The sequence below is a fragment of the Gadus morhua genome, chromosome 10 (genome assembly GCF_902167405.1).
Source record: "Gadus morhua chromosome 10, gadMor3.0, whole genome shotgun sequence".
NCBI lineage: Eukaryota > Metazoa > Chordata > Actinopteri > Gadiformes > Gadidae > Gadus > Gadus morhua.
The window spans coordinates 26,939,298-26,956,096 of NC_044057.1; the positions used below are offsets into that span (position 1 = coordinate 26,939,298).

The 16,799-nt window shown below is 49.9% G+C and overlaps 1 protein-coding gene across 2 annotated transcripts in view; it reads right to left on the reverse strand.

Annotated features, from left to right (window-relative positions):
• Positions 1-585: 585 nt before the first annotated feature.
• Positions 586-16,799, reverse strand: part of slc34a1b (solute carrier family 34 member 1b) — a 23,361-nt gene continuing 7,147 nt past the window's right edge. For both annotated transcript variants that reach the window (XM_030368757.1, XM_030368756.1), the window contains exons 6-13: positions 13,320-13,431; positions 10,877-11,072; positions 9,949-10,044; positions 9,572-9,671; positions 8,982-9,149; positions 8,672-8,788; positions 4,354-4,478; positions 586-1,918 (exon numbers count right to left, since the gene is read on the reverse strand). In XM_030368757.1, coding sequence (XP_030224617.1) covers positions 1,304-1,918; positions 4,354-4,478; positions 8,672-8,788; positions 8,982-9,149; positions 9,572-9,671; positions 9,949-10,044; positions 10,877-11,072; positions 13,320-13,431 — 1,529 coding nt within the window. In that variant the 3' untranslated portion in view covers positions 586-1,303. The remainder of the gene's footprint in view (positions 1,919-4,353; positions 4,479-8,671; positions 8,789-8,981; positions 9,150-9,571; positions 9,672-9,948; positions 10,045-10,876; positions 11,073-13,319; positions 13,432-16,799) is intronic.

The window sequence follows — 16,799 nt, forward strand, 5'->3', positions numbered from 1 at the left end:
TACACCGGGCTGCATCACTTCTGTTTTCACTTGGGCACCACTGATGGACCCCTTCTGATTGCAAACGATTCAGCTGGACCCCAGCGCTGGGCTTAGTCAGGCCCTGGGCCCCGGGCTGGAGCTACCTAGTCAGGCCCTGGGCTTAGTCAGGCCCTGGGCTTAGTCAGGCCCTGGGCCCGGGCTGGAGCTACCTGGCTAGACGCATCCATCCCTCCGCCACAACTTCCTGTCCTAACAACTTAGTCTCCTGGCCCTGATCCCTCCGCCACCTGAAGATGTAGACCAGTTGTGGTTGAGGTGTGTATGCATGTGTGTGCGTGCATGCATGTGTGTGTGTGTGTGTGCTAAGAGAGAGGGAGATTTTGTGTGTGTGTGTGTGTGTGTGTGCGTGCGTGCGTGCGTGCGTGCGTGCGTGCGTGCGTGCGTGCGTGCGTGCGTCTGTGCGTGTGCGTGCGTGTGTGTGTTCCAAGGCCAGGGAGACTCACTCTCAGTGGTGCTTCTGTGTAGCGCTATCAGCACTTTTACAACTTCCCAGATATCAAAGGCAGGCCAATAAAAAACGATCTTGTTTAGTTGCCTGTGCTGTAAGGTTGCCGTTAAATCGATTAGCTTTATTAAATATTGAAGTGTTTATTCAAAATGTACATTTCAAGAAAAACTAAACTTTAAAACACACTTCCAATTTTGAAAACAGATAATTGTATAGTTTTAACTGATGATGAATTAAAATGAAATTATTTAATTTTTCATTGTATTTTATGTAATCTCGATGTGTGTACATGGTTATGAATAGTGGGGAGTGTTTAAACAATGAATATTAAAATATCTCAATCATTGAAGAACCAGAGCTTTGTTTGTACATTTGATCTTGTTTCTGTCATGTTACTTCTGGGTTTGAAAGTCATTCTCCCTTTTGATCAGACATCACAAAACAAATGCAACCTCTCTACAGCACTGAAGGAGCTTGCAAGAAGCTTGTTGAAAGGCTCTGTCAGAAAACTACCAAGATCTAGTTCCAATGCGAACCTGCTGAATTTTAACATTGCCTCATTTATACACAATGTTCATTTCTTTGCTCCAATTGGTTGTCGTCTAGAGGCCCTTCTTCGCCGCCCCTTGGAAATCAAAAATAGACGAGGCGCTCCAGACTTAAACCCACGTGGGAATGGGTCTGGGAACGTCATGCTAGGCTGCTGCAGGATGGTTACAGAATGCGTTTAGATATGTCTCCTCCCCTGTGCTGCGGGGCTTATGACGGTGTTTAATGTGAGTCAGGGGGGGGGGCGTGCTGCAGGCTGATCCCCTACAGCGGCGTGCTGTGGCAGCGCTCCAATCCCCTCAGCCTGAACACGGGGACCCCCGCCGCCGTCTCATCCAGGTAGGCCAGCGACGGGCTGTCGTACGCCGACTCCGCCCTCGTCTCCGTCCGGCCCGCCATATTAGGCTTGGCAGGCAGCGTCGTCGTGGAGGCCGCGGCTTCCACAGCTCCCGCCCCTCCCCCGCCTTCCGTCCCCCGCCGCTCCGCGCCCGCCGAGCAGCACGCCGTCGCCTTGACGACGCAGCGGTCCAGCGGCTTGAGGGAGCGCATCCACGGCGGCAGGAAGTCCCAGCTCTGGAGCGCGGCGGGCAGGTGGCGAGGGCTGCGCGCCTGCAGCACGTTGACGGCGGTGACGAAGGTGGCCACGCCCAGCAGGGGGGCGGCCACGCCCACCAAGGCGCGCCAGCCGGCCAGCGACAGCCCCAGCACCAGGGCGGGCAGCAGCAGGAAGGACAGCAGCAGGTAGAGCACGGCGAACCAGCGGTACTTGGCGGTGCGCTCGCCCAGCGCGCGGGCCATGCGGATGGGCAGCCTGGTGGCCGGGATGGGGTACCACAGCAGGATGCCCAAGACGTTGAAGAACAGGTGGCACAGGGCGATCTAGAGCGGCAGGACACAGGGAGCCGCTGCTTTAAAGGGCTGGTGCCCCACCCCCAGCTGGGAGGGGCTTCAGCCGTTACATGACCTTTGGAAATCTGCCATTTCCTGTGTTTGAGTGACATCACTAGTGGTCGTGGCCTAGATGTATGATGGATAGATAAGCAACTTTTGCTACAGTAGGCTGGTAGACTGATCTATCCAGCACACATCTAGGTGAACATGCCTGATGTCAACAACTTCTGATGTCAATCAGGCACAGGGAAGGGCAGATTTTCAAACGCCTTGTAGTGGCTTAAAACACTCACACCTGGTGGCATGTGATCACCCCTTTAAGGCCAAATATAAATGCATGGGAGAGCGTTCTGGCTCGGTAATCTTTTGCATCACTGGTTTGTAATTGATGTGTTACCGTTTCCGCATAGTTACTGCATAAACCATTTAGAGACATTTCATCACTTGATTAACCTTTGGACCGCAGCTTAGGTGCATGCGGGCCATGACCCAGCCATTACTTTCCCATAACTTGCCAATGTTTGACTGACATGGAAATGTATAGTAAAGGTTGCAGTTTTCCTATTAGGGGAAACTACAAAGCAGCTGAATATCCCTACAGCAGCCCCTCGCGCTGTGGCAGGGCTCCAACCGTAGCGGCGGTCACCTTGAATGGTTCAAAGCTTTTATGATGTTTAAGGTAATGAAAGACATTTGTGTTGTGTTATTTGTGGTTATGAGCGCCGACACGAGGAGCAGAGATGAGTCGAGACGTGATCGTTCTGTTGATCGGGATCTGAACTCAATCGCGGAGAACGACAGTTTATTTTTACAATGCCAGTTAATCTACCAATTCAAGTGGCTTCCCATTCATTATTTTAACTTTAATGCTTCCATCGACTGCTTCTATCCAGTTCACAGTCTCAGTATTCTATATAAGCAGCTCCACTCCCCAACCACCGGCACTAAACCTTTTTGAACATTTCAATGTCATTAGAGACCTCTATTCGACAAGAGAGTTTAAAAAAAAAATATTCCCAAACTCAGCTCGTAACAAGACTATTGATGACGTTTTCAGGGACAACTGTAGGAATCTTTGTAAGCAAAAAAAAAAATTTCGGCATAGTGATTTCCTTCTCGGCCAAATTAACACAGTTTCAAGAAATACGATTTGAAGTAAACCTACAGAGATTAAAAATAAAGGTGGATATCAATAATGACACATAATGACAGGATATGATTGGGAGCATGTGCAATATGTGATTTGACGCGTTAAAGTGGTTGTTTTCAAGGTCTACTTTCTAAATAAGTGTGAAACACTTTTAAGGACAAACCTCTGGGCTGTTTTATGTTTTGTACCCTGAGATTAAATACAAATCTGACAACATGTTGTCATTGTGTCAATGTCATGCTAAGAACAAGAGAAGAAATCTTCACATCAAAAGCCTCAAGCGAGCAGATTCTACAAGACATCCTCAAAATGTGTATTTGTGGATCGTGAATTATCCGTGTGGGAGTCGTTTTAAATGTATTTGTGGATTGTGGTACATGCAATGTAAATTGGCTTCTGTGGGTTCCAAATGACTTCCTTCGCTATGCATATCACCATGTCCAGGTGTAAGCAACGTCGACATCCACATTTTGCAGACTATTTATTTTTACGGATCAGCTGCATTACGATTAGACATAACTCAACGAGATCTGCAAATGTAGAAAGACTAGGCTGGATTTCAACCTCCGCTGGATCGAGCAGATAGAAAAACCAAGTATTGCTTCCGACCGCGTCCTGAATGTTGCCAGGCTTTTGAAAGCCGCTCGCCTTCCTGTTAGGTTGGGCTGTGCATCGGCCGCAGGTGATCGGCACATTCAGAGCACCGGGGAGACATGAGCCAGCGGCGGTTCTAGTCGCCTTCTGCTGCACCTCTGTCCATCTCCCCGCCTCGCTCTCTCCTGCCAGCAGCGTCCTACTCTAAGGCCCTTCTCACATGTGTTTTTTTATGTTTTTCATTGCCTGCAGTGCTGTACGAAAATGTGAAGACTTTTACACACGATATCGATATAACATGTTTCTGAATTCAAAATCCCATTCTAAACAGCCGAAGTGAGATTCAGTTCATTCAAGTTTAGAAAAGATATGCACATATAGATGCATAAAAGATATGGTATCACATGACTCCCATGTAAACCCATTGAGTTATACAAAAGCAGGTACTGCAATAAGTCAATACCCAGGCAACCCCTACATTACTTAATGATACAGGCCTCATACGCCTCAAGGACGATTGATTCTCCGCTGGAATTCTTGCTTAACAAAACACATTCATATGATATGCTTAACGAATCTCTCCCGTGCCCTTGAGCATGGTAGATACAGTATGAAGGGTGGGGTGTGGAGGTCTACCTGAAGGTAGATACAGTATGAAGGGTGGGGTGTGGAGGTCTACCTGAAGGGCAGGAGCCAGCTGGTCCCCGGGGCTGGCCAGAGCAGCCAGCAGGGCGGTGGTGGTGGTGCCGATGTTGGAGCCGAGGGTCAGAGGGTAGGCCCTCTCCAGACTGATCACCCCCACACCTGGGGGCACACAACCAACGCAGGGAAGGGATCGGGGAGAGTTCTGGAGCACCGTTTCGGAGTTGTTCAGTGTGCCGTGGTGTTCTTTGGGAAGTATTCGGTTAGACATTACTAGCCATTTCCATTTATTTATTTTTACCTTATCAATAAGGTATCAAAAGCCTGCTTCCAAGGGTTCATTACAAATCATAGAGAATACTTAGCAGACAGATCTACTACTGCTTATTAACTATTGATAAAGGCTAAAGATTCAGCCACGGTGTTTTCAAGACACACATCCACAAAAGGCAACCATAAAGAATAAATGTGTAGCCGGTGAGGGTTTGTGGTTAAACATTCACTGCCAAAAATGCGTATGGTGACCACAAAATGCATATCACAATGTATATTTGATGAAAGATTATACAGCCACATTTGTATAATGGGAAAAAACGGACCTGCAAATGGGTTTATCTAATATTCCCATTTCCTCCTACCACACCCTAATCTCATGTCTTCCTGCTGGTCGGTTTAACTGATGTCTCCAGCATGTGCCTGGTGAGATGATGCTTTGGCTTGTCGCAGTATTGACCACATTCCCCCGCTTCCATCTGTGATGCACAGATTGAAATGGTCTAGACATTTCCAAACATAGCTTCAAAACATTTGCTTGAACCTCATCCATCCCTTGGGATGATGGTTTCAACAGTCAGGATAATCAAATCTGAAATGTATTTATCTTAAACGTGCCTGGGATTGATTAACACGCAGTACATTAGTCCATCAGTAGCCTAACTTCCATAGGTCATAGGTTTCAATTCCTTCAAGGATGAGGTAGATCGATGAACTTCCCTCTAAGGATGGTGTCCAATAGTTCTTCAAAAGCCTTTTTAAAATGTACTGTGTCGTCAACTGGTAGCATTCTGAAGCTGTGAAAGCAACAAACTAAAAATATATCTGTCAACCCAGGAATTATATGCCAAATTGCCCATGATACTTGGCTGGCTGTTGTTTTCTTTGCAACACCCCTTCATGGGCAACTAAAATTGCAATTATGAGCAATTCTTGCACACACAAGCAAAACAATCCCTCACTCCACTGAGGAGCTTATAAACACAGACAGGTAGAGAAATGCACGACTGCGCAGTAGATAACACAGAAACCGAGCATACCTGAATAGGACAATGATATGGCAAATCTCCCAGAGTGAGAAAGTTTGCCCACATATCAAACGCCACCACATTCCTTACATTGGAACTTAAAAGAAAAGGCTTGGATTGCGGCCAAATTATTTGCCTTTGTGGTTGAGTGTGTTCTATTCCATGTACATTTCCCACACTCTCATTAATGATAACAGAAATGAAACGGACAAAACCATTGTAGAAGCTCCTTACTCGTGTACCGTATTCACAGGCCGACACACATAGCACCGAGCCTGGCAGAGACGCACAGAGGCTCTCCAGAGCACCCTGCCATCTGCTCACCGTACACACTCGCTGCCGAAAACGCTTTAATTGCATAAAACAAGACAACCTCACATACAGCCTTATGTGACCGACCCCGGCCCATGCAGATGAGTTAGCCCCGGTGACTGCTCGAGCTTCATTAGGCCGCGCCGTACGGTGGGGTTTACACAACGGCCCACGGCACAGCGCCAAAACGCCGGCCCTCCTCGGGCCTGGCTAAGGGCCTGTAGTCTGCTAAGACCAGTTATGAGGTTCAAACAGGGGTACATGTGTAGAAGGATAAGTTAAGCTGTTACGCTAGCTTGTGCTTGAATGAGCAGGAGAGTTTCACCCCCGTTTTGTCCCAGGTATCGTGGCACGCCGCTCGGTACGGGACAGTGCCGCAGCTGCTTGTTAAGGCTTTGACGTGCGGACAGCTCTGGGAGTCTAGCACCTCATTATGACCAGTGCGGCCAGCAGGGGGGCTGGCAGGAGGATTATACTTTATCCTGTACGATTGATTGGCCCCTACAGAACGTTCATTAGGAAGGAGACGGTTGAGGTTGAATGGGCCCGGAGCATCGCCTCAACGCCATGGACACGGAGAAGGTAGCCACTAGGCAGGAGCAAGTGTTGGGTTTGGAACGTATTCAAAACAAGGTATTCATTTGCCTAGGTATATCTATTACCTTGATATATTTAAATTGATATAGGATTTTACATTACTAATATGGGGGATTATCGGCAACAAGAAATCCCATTCTGATGAACAGGCCCTATTGGCCTGAATGTAGATGACACAGGCAAAAGTGTGTCAATGTCAGGGGCCAAAGCAGACGGAATGAGAGCAGAACAGCCAATGGGGGGCAGCCCGGTCTTCACTGACTGGCATGATTGACGAGGCAGGGGATCAGCTCTCTCATACGCCCCTAGGATCCAACAAAGAGCCCCTTAACTACCCTGTCCCAACACGCACACAAATACACACACGCACACACAGAAGACCACTCACATAAGTACATTGAGCGGCTCAGGGAGATGGGGTGAGGCAGAGATATTTATGTGGTTGAATGACATTTCAAACTGTAAAAAGTTATATTCAGAGGTGAATAGGAATCCTGCTGAATAAACATGGCCAGCCCTTGTGAAATATGTCAAATGTATTGCCTAATTTCTTTTCAATAAAGCATTTACAAACATAATAATGTACGCAAACTCGAGGCTAGAACATAACAAATATTAGCATAAAAATGGTAAAATTCCAGTCTTTTGTTTTCAACACCAGAAAACCAAAATGACTCAACTTCTGCCCAATGTACATTTTATCAAATGTTGTGAACTCCATAATGTAAACAATGTCTTTATCTGGTTTGAGGACAAAAGATTACACACGCATATACACGCACACACACATGCACACATACAGACACACCATCGCCAGTAGAAAAGAAAAATCCACAAAAGCTTCTCAGTAGCAAACGTGAAAGATTCTTGTCTCCCCATCAAAGCTGACTACAGCTGACATTTGCCCTCAGCGTTTGATTCAAGTACGTTGTCTCTTGTGTTTATATGTGTCTCCCGCCAGAACACTAGCTTGGTAGATCCAAGCCTACCTTCATGGAGCCAGAGGTCACCGCTAGCTCCCCCTCCTGGCCATGCACGGATAAGAATAGACAAGCCGGCGAAGGCTTGGAAAGCCCACTCGGCGTATAGTGGGATAACCAGAGGCTGTGAGACAGCAGTGCTCTAATAACTCTCCAAGCGTGGAGGACGGGAGCAAAGCTAAGGACTGAGACGTGAAGGACATCACTAGCATGAGATTTCAACAACTTCACCAACATTAGTAGATGAAGACTCGACGGCTTTTGGGTTTCTATTCACCGGTCCTTTAGCACCCGTTATGGAGTGTGATCAGGTGGGGGGGAGCTCTTCACAGAGAGGAGGCGTAGGGGGAGCCGGTGTGGAGGTGTAAGACGGAGGAGTAAGGTTGGATCCAACCTAGTGGGTCGGTGGCTAGGAGGCTCGGAGCTGAACGTACTGGGAGTACTGGGAGTCTGCTGAGAGATGACACAAACCAAAGGAGATCTCCTCAACGTTGATACATCTCCCAGGCCTTATGTCGTTGAAATTCTTCTCTGTGTTGTTCTGTGCTGCGAGAGGCAATGTACCTTCTTTGACCCCAGTGACCATAACTAATGAATGAATTAGCCATCGGTTTGACACATGGGTCCATAGTTTGTGACGGACAGCGTGAATGCTTTAGATGTGTTTGTCTGTATTCGGTGTTGTTAACATTTTTTATTTACTTTTTGGGCAGTAAGCAGACGCTTTTTTCCAAAGCGACTTACAATAAGTAAATTTGTCATAAGAAGTGAAACAATATGGTTGATACATCTTAGGGACATTTCAATAGTATAATGGACAATGAGAGGGAAACCAGCGAGAACAATAGCGTCTTCTTAGACCTTTGTGTGTCAGTGTTTCTCCCCGGGTCCGGAAAATAAATGTAGACGTAGAACAATAGCGTCTTCTTAGACCTTTGTGTGTCGGTGTTTCTCCCCGGGTCCAGAACATAAATGTAGAGTTAGTACGTCAGAAGACGTCATATTGCAGACGGGTTTCATCATGTCTGCCTCGTCCGTTTAAGCTGCATGACAACAACCCACGCTGGCAGGGCAGGCCGGCTGGTCCCTTTCTTAGTCCTGCGTTGACTCACATCTTCTTCACTGTCAAACGTTCCACTGAGATGTTACTAACAGGTCAACTCACCGATCAGAGGGGTCAAGGCGGAGGTGAAGACTGAGCTGCTCTGAACCAGGAAGGTCATCCCAGCCCCGACCACCATGGCCAAATATCCCCCCAGCCAGCCGAACGGGTAGGGCAGATCTACGGACGGACGGGTAGAGAGGGAAAACCCTCCAGGGTCAGATTGAGGACAGGGATGTTATTAAATACAAATAATTAAGAGACAGTTTGGGAAATGTTCCAAGCACCCCGGGCAAACCTCAAACGCCCCCCCCTGCAGAACACAATCACTCAATGGGTTTGTTTTGGGACATCCAACACTATATCAGCCCACCGGTGTTGATGACCTTCTGGATGACCTTGGCCACCTGGCCCTCTAGCAGAGAGTTGAGCAGCTTAACCAGCAGCAGCAGGCAGCCACACAGCCCGGCCAGGGAGGCCGCCAGCAGGATCAGCCCCACCGCCAGGTCCGACAGCTGGGTGGACGCAAACAGGTGCCCGCCTGGGAGCAGGCCAGGGCCTGGGTTACATCATCAGCACACATGTGGTCCACAGACACACACAAACGCACGCGCACACCTTCACACGTGCACACTCACGCACACACACACAGGCACACACAGACACCCATGCACACACACACACACACACACACACACACACACACACACACACACACACACACACACACACACACACACACACACACACACACACACTCACACACTCATGAGAGAAGGGTGATTACAATGTTTTATTTTGCATAGTTCGAACATGAACGAAATTTATTCCTCGCACATCTCTCTACCGTCAGCGGGGGGGAATTTAATGAAATTATCTTCAAAATGAAAAGAAAAAAATACAACAAAGCAAACATTTATTTTTTCACATTTTCTAACCGCATGTATTGAAACTGGAGCTTACATCTCTGTAGAGTAACTTCCACCGTCAGATTCGTGAGGACCCCCCCAAGACAAGGCAGGCCAGAGCTACAGTTGACCAATGAGCCAGCGACCCCAACAGACTGGGAACGAGAGGGAGAACCAAAGGAGGAACAGACGATCAGACGGACAAACAAACAGACAAACCAACAAACGAATGAACGAATTAAAGAAAGAACGACAGAAAGAAAGAACAAAGGAGTAAAAGAAACAAGCCATTTCCTGAATAACCCATGAATGCTAAGAGAATGTGTGTTTGTGAATCATCCATCATTCAGTCATCCAGCTCCCTTCCCCTTAGGACCGAGCTACCCTGAGTATGACCGGGACCACGGGAACATGGTTGGACGGGCGTCTTACCGCGACATCAGGCGCAGGGCACAGCCTTCTCACCAGGCTGTGGTTCCTCAGGCTTTCCTCCCGCATGGCCAGTCCTGTGATGACAGCTTTGTCAAGCTGGGGCACAGAGACGGGATAGGTTGAGTCTCATTAGGCCGCCATATGTAGGGTTCAGCCCCCCAACACCAGGGTACTCAGAGCGAAGAGACGCCTGGTTCTGATCCCGACTGACGAATACGCTCTGCCATTCTGAGGCAATAGGGAATTCTGCACAGGAAAACCGTCCCCATTCTTTTTACCAACCCTACGGCATGCTCCTATTAACGTTTTAAAAGGCCTATTTTTTTTAAAAGGCTCCATTATAATAGTGTACTACCTAATTATACTATTTAAATCCCACTGAATGTAAAACCATTTAAGCTTGAGTGTGTAGAAATTGGTGGCGTCTACCGGAACGCTCTTGGCAGGAATTGAATGTCATGTTCATAAGTATGTTTCAATTAGTGTATAATCCCATGAAAATAGGAATCTATGTGTTTATTATATGGAGTAATGCGTAATGAGCAGAGCGCAGGGACCCAGGGAGGCCCAGCGGGTTCATTATGGGCTCTTTACCGACTCTCTACAGGTCTGCCACCGCCACAAATACTGTATGATGGTGACTGGCTGAGGACCAGTCTGGTACCTGTATGATGGTGACTGGCTGGGGGCCAGTCTGGTACCTGTATGATGAGCCCGGTGACTGGATGAGGACAGTCTGGTACCTGTATGATGGTGACTGGCTGAGGACCAGTCTGGTACCTGTATGATGGGGACTGGCTGAGGGCCAGTCTTGTACCTGTATGATGGTGACTGGCTGAGGGCCAGTCTGGTACCTGTATGATGGTGACTGGCTGAGGGCCAGTCTGGTACCTGTATGATGGGGACTGGCTGAGGGCCAGTCTGGTACCTGTATGATGAGCTCGGTGACTGGCTGGGTGAGGACCTTCAGCAGCTCGGGGGCGTCCTTCCCACGCTGGAGGTGGAAGCTGGAGACCAGCAGGAGGGACAGCCGGGCCGTGGCGCCCGTCAGCACCTCCAGGGGCAGCAGCACCAGCACCGACAGCCAGTTGAAGCAGTCGTGGACCGTGGCCCCGGCGAACGCCCTGGGGGGCAGAGGGCCGTGTTGAAGGGAGCAGAGTGGACACCCCCAAACCAGGGGGGGGGGGGGGCTTGAGCCAAGGTGAGGCAACGTGAGCTGTGCCTTCAGATTGGGCGCAGCTGCTCAGGGGCCCCGGCAGAGCCTCTGGACCCAGCAGAGCCTCAGGACCCAGCAGAGCCTCAGGGGCCCAGCAGCGCCTGAGGACCCAGCAGAGCCTCAGGACTCAGCAGAGCCTCAGGGGCCCACCAGCGCCTCAGAACCCAGCAGCGCCTCAGGACCCAGCAGCTCCTCAGGGCCCAGCAGAGCCTCAGGACCCAGCAGAGCCTCAGGGCCCAGCAGAGCCTCAGGACCCAGCAGAGCCTCAGGGGCCCAGCAGAGCCTCAGGGGCCAGCAGAGCCTCAGGGCCCAGCAGAGCCTTAGGACCCAGCAGAGCCTCAGGGCCCAGCAGAGCCTTAGGACCCAGCAGAGCCTCAGGGCCCAGCAGAACCTCAGGACCCAGCAGAGCCTCAGGGCCCAGCAGAGCCTCAGGGGCCAGCAGAGCCTCAGGGGCCAGCAGAGCCTCAGGGCCCAGCAGAGCCTCAGGGGCCAGCAGAGCCTCAGGGCCCAGCAGAGCCTCAGGGCCCAGCAGAGCCTCAGGGGCCAGCAGAGCCTCAGGGGCCAGCAGAGCCTCAGGGCCCAGCAGAGCCTCAGGGGCCCAGCAGAGCCTCAGGGGCCAGCAGAGCCTCAGGGCCCAGCAGAGCCTCAGGGGCCCAGCAGAGCCTCAGGGGCCCGGCAGCTGAATGGTTTAGCGCCCACTCAACAACCGCCTACTCGGACTGACCCTCATATTTTAATAACAGCAAATAAATGGCCTAGATTACTCTCAGATTATACGATCAATTTTTTATGGAGTTTTTTTATGGTTTTTTTCAGAAATGAATTACCTGTTAAGACTTTTATGGAAAAAAACGATTATTATTATTTATTTTTTCTAAAAATGATTTAAAAAGAAAACGATTCTGGGTTGGCTGGCCCTTGAAGATAGCGAGGGGCGGTCGAGGCTCGCTCGCTGTAATGCCAGCACTTGAACTTCACCCTAACCCACCTTTGTGGGGCTTGCAATAACATTGTTGTAGTCCTTGCATCATCGCGTGTCTGTTATCAGGGTAATTTACATCAGATGAGGGCGACAGTAAAGCCTTATCAGAGCCCGACTAGGCAATCTGCTGTCTGATGGATGCGTCTCACATCAATGAGCTCACGGGACAGAATGGATACGATTTGACGCCGTTGTTGTCAGCATGGTGAGTCGCGGCAGTAATTGTGCTGTAAAATCAGAACTAATGCAAAGTGGCAGCTGCAAGGCCCCTTTTCCTCCTCCTCCTCCTCTTCCTCCTCCTCCTCCTTCTCCTCCTCCTCCTCTTCCTCTTCCTCCTCCTTCTCCTCCTCCTCCTTCCTCCTCCTCCTCCTCCTCTCTCTCCTCCTCTTCCTCCTTCTCCTCCTCTTCCTCCTCCTCCTCCACTCCCTCCTCCTCCTCCCCCTCCTCTTCCTGCTCCTCTTCCTCCATCCTCCTCCTCCTCTTCCTCCTCCTCCATCCTCCTCTTCCTCCTCCTCCTTCCTCCTCCTCTTCCTACTCCTCCTCCTCTTCCTCCTCCTCTTCCTCCATCCTCCTCCCCCTCTTCCTCCTCCTCCTCTTCCTCCTCCTCTTCCTCCCCCTCCTCCTCCTCCTCCTCCTCCTCCTCTCTCTCCTCCTCTTCCTCCTTCTCCTCCTCTTCCTCCTCCTCCTCCACTCCCTCCTCCTCCTCCTCCTCCTCCTCTTCCTCCTCCTCTTCCTCCATCCTCCTCCTCCTCCTCCTCTTCCTCCTCCTCTTCCTCCATCCTCCTCCTCCTTCCTCCTCCTCTTCCTACTCCTCCTCCTCTTCCTCCTCCTCTTCCTCCATCCTCCTCCTCCTCTTCCTCCTCCTCCTCCTCCCCCTCCTCCTCCTCCCCCTCCTCCTCCTCCTCCTCCTCCTCTTCCTCCCCCTCCTCCCCCTCCTCCTCCTCTCCCCCTCTCTTTCAGACTCTTTCACTCTCTCACTCTCTTACTCATCACTCTTGATCTTTCTGTGTCTCAACATTCCCTTCCCCTTTTTCAAACCGCCCCGCTCCTCTTTTGTAGCGTGCGTCACTCACCGCTTCCTTTGACGCTTCCCACTCCCCTCCCCTCCCCCCTCCCCTCTCCCCTCCCTCCCTCCCAGCCCCTCCCTCCCCCTCAACACGAGGCGCTCCATACCTTTGGAACTGGCTCCTCTCTGCCGCTTGCATCATGGCTACGATGGTGTTGGTTACCGAGGTTCCGATGTTGGCGCCCATGACGATGGGGACCGCCGCACCCACTTCCAGCACTGGAGAGGAGAGACCCACAATGTCATTACAGCACTGGAGAGGAGAGACCCACGATGTCATTACAGCACTGGAGAGGAGAGACCCACAATGTCATTACAGCACTGGAGAGGAGAGACCCACGATGTCATTACAGCACTGGAGAGGAGAGACCAACGATGTCATTACAGCACTGGAGAGGAGAGACCCACGATGTCATTACAGCACTGGAGAGGAGAGACCCACGATGTCATTAGGACCCTGGGAGAGGAGAGACCCACGATGTCATTAGGACCCTGGGAGAGGAGAGACCCACGATGTCATTACAGCACTGGAGAGGAGAGACCCACGATGTCATTACAGCACTGGAGAGGAGAGACCCACAATGTCATTACAGCACTGGAGAGGAGAGACCCACGATGTCATTACAGCACTGGAGAGGAGAGACCCACGATGTCATTAGGACCCTGGGAGAGGAGAGACCCACGATGTCATTAAAGCACTGGAGAGGAGAGACCCACGATGTCATTACAGCACTGGAGAGGAGAGACCCACGATGTCATTACAGCACTGGAGAGGAGAGACCCACGATGTCATTAGGACCCTGGGAGAGGAGAGACCCACGATGTCATTACAGCACTGGAGAGGAGAGACCCACGATGTCATTACAGCACTGGAGAGGAGAGACCCACGATGTCATTACAGCACTGGAGAGGAGAGACCCACGATGTCATTACAGCACTGGAGAGGAGAGACCCACGATGTCATTACAGCACTGGAGAGGAGAGACCCACGATGTCATTACAGCACTGGAGAGGAGAGACCCACGATGTCATTACAGCACTGGGAGAGGAGAGACCCACGATGTCATTACAGCACTGGTAGAGGAGAGACCCACGATGTCATTAGGACCCTGGGAGAGGAGAGACCCACGATGTCATTAGGACCCTGGTAGAGGAGAGACCCACGATGTCATTACAACAATGCCTTAAAATATGGAAAATATGTGAGTGACAACGCTGTACGGAACAAAGTAAATGACAAATATGTGTGTGTTTGTGTGTGTGTGTGTGTGTGTGTGTGTGTGTGTGTGTGTGTGTGTGTGTGTGTGTGTGTGTGTGTGTGTGTGTGTGTGTGTTTGTGTGTGTGTGCGCGTGTGTGAGTGCGCATGTGTGTGCGCATGTGTGTGACTATATGTGTGTGTGCACATGTGCATGCGTGTGTGTGTGTGTGTACCCCCAGTGAGCAGCTACAGCAAAATGACAGCTCTAGGCTATGACAGTAGGATTAGAAATGCACAACCACATGTGCGCACCTGCTTACACTCGCACTCACACACACAAAGCCACAGGCACACAGACACACACACAGTCCTTTGAATTATTATTTAATTGCCAGTGGGCTTTGGCAAAGGTCGGCCGCACTGAGAACGGGGATCTGCGACGCACGTGACAATAGAACGCCACCCCTCACATTTCGAAAGGCATCAGATTCTTTTATGGAAATGAGAGATGACAGCAATTAAACGTTTAAGTGGATGCAGCTTAGCCTCCTCCCCCCCACGCCCCAACCCCACCAGTAGTCTAGGAAGACAATAACCTGGGAGATGGATCCATCCCCACATACAAACAGACACATACACACAAACACACACACAAACACACACACACATACACACGCACACACCCACACAAACACTTTCTTTAGTCCTTTTATCTTCTCCCCACAGTGTTTTGGACGCATGCAGACGCCTGAGTCGTCAGCAGAGGATGGCAGAGGTGTAATTACCCACAATCCCCTACGACGTCACCATCCTCCTGTGAAGACGGGGGCGGCGGGGATGCATCCAGTAAACCATCTCAGCCCTAATGGCCACAGACTGCGAGGCGAGGAGGGACCCCTGTTCAGCAGACAGGTCAGAACCCCGCAGTGTGCTCATGAAGGGTAACCCCGCCCTGATCCAGAGCGAGGGGCAGTGCTGATGGGAATGCATGAGGTCGGTGGATCCATTGACCCTCTGAACCTTTAACCTCCAACCAGCCTCTGGCATGTTTAGATGCCATCTATTTCTATCGGACTCAGGGTGCTTCTGTCCTTGCATACAAACAAGAGAGAAACAGAGCTGCAGGTAAACACACACACGCACACACCCAAACACAGGAGCACATATGCCCACACATGCACACAGAAAGGTAAACACAACCCACGGACACAAACACACAGAAACAAAACCTACACACCCAGACTCACTCAACAACAAAAACACAAACATACACACAGACAAATGTATCAGCACGTATGCACACACCGACACACAATGGTAAACACAACCCAAGGCCACAAACATGTCTAGACACACACAAGCACACAGAAACACAACATACACACTCAGAGCCCTATCTTGCATCCGGCGCAATTGACTTTCTACACTGACGCATGCGTCGTGCTAATTTGCATCTGGCGCCGAGCGTTCTTTTCCCTCCAACGCCACGCGTCGGTAAATTAGGGAGCGATCTTGCGCCCCAAGGGGCGGTTCGGCGAAAGGAGGAGGCGTGTTCTGGCGCAAACGTTCCCTGGTGCTATTTTGCAGTTTCAGAAAACAATTGCGCCACAAACCAGGAAATACCTGGTTTAAAGTCAGTGTTGTTCAGATGCTATTTTAAGGGCGCATGCATAATGTTGCTTGTGCACCTCGCGCATACACTTTGCTTCTCTCATCTACATAGCCGCACATTCTTGGTAAATTATTTGGGAAAGAACAGCTGATACAGCGGTAATAAGTTGTACTTTTAAATCAATGCATCTGCAAACACTGTATAGCAAACAGATATTTTCTTGACCCAGACATCGTGTACAAGCCCATAACTTTTAGGGTTGATGAGTATTTGATTGTGAGAAAACATTGTTTTACCGCGAGTGAGTGTTAAAAAGAATGAATGAATGCGGGCGCGCGTCTGTGTATGTGTAAAATAATTTATGAAAGCGGGCGCACATGTGTGCGTCCATCTGTTTAAACACACGCAAACTAAACACGTAACGCATAATACAGTCCATGCAATGTATATTAACGGGGGGACGCATGCATATTAGGAACACAAGTCTATAACGATAATGCATACAATACTGGTAAGAAACTATGTTTGTTAATGCATTGCGTATATCATTAAATAGAACCACAGTTACCGCATATCATATGTGTGTTAAGTTTTCTTTGCCGAAATGTATTTGAGGACTCAGTGTTTCTGAAGTTGTGGAAGAAAACGCTATTCCATGTGTGAATTAGGTCATATTATTTGAGCATAAACTGAGCCATTTGAAGTTTAAATCCATGTGGTCATGCATTTGTCTCATCGGAGACTGCAAACGCGCTGTCAAAATATCAACTTGTCAG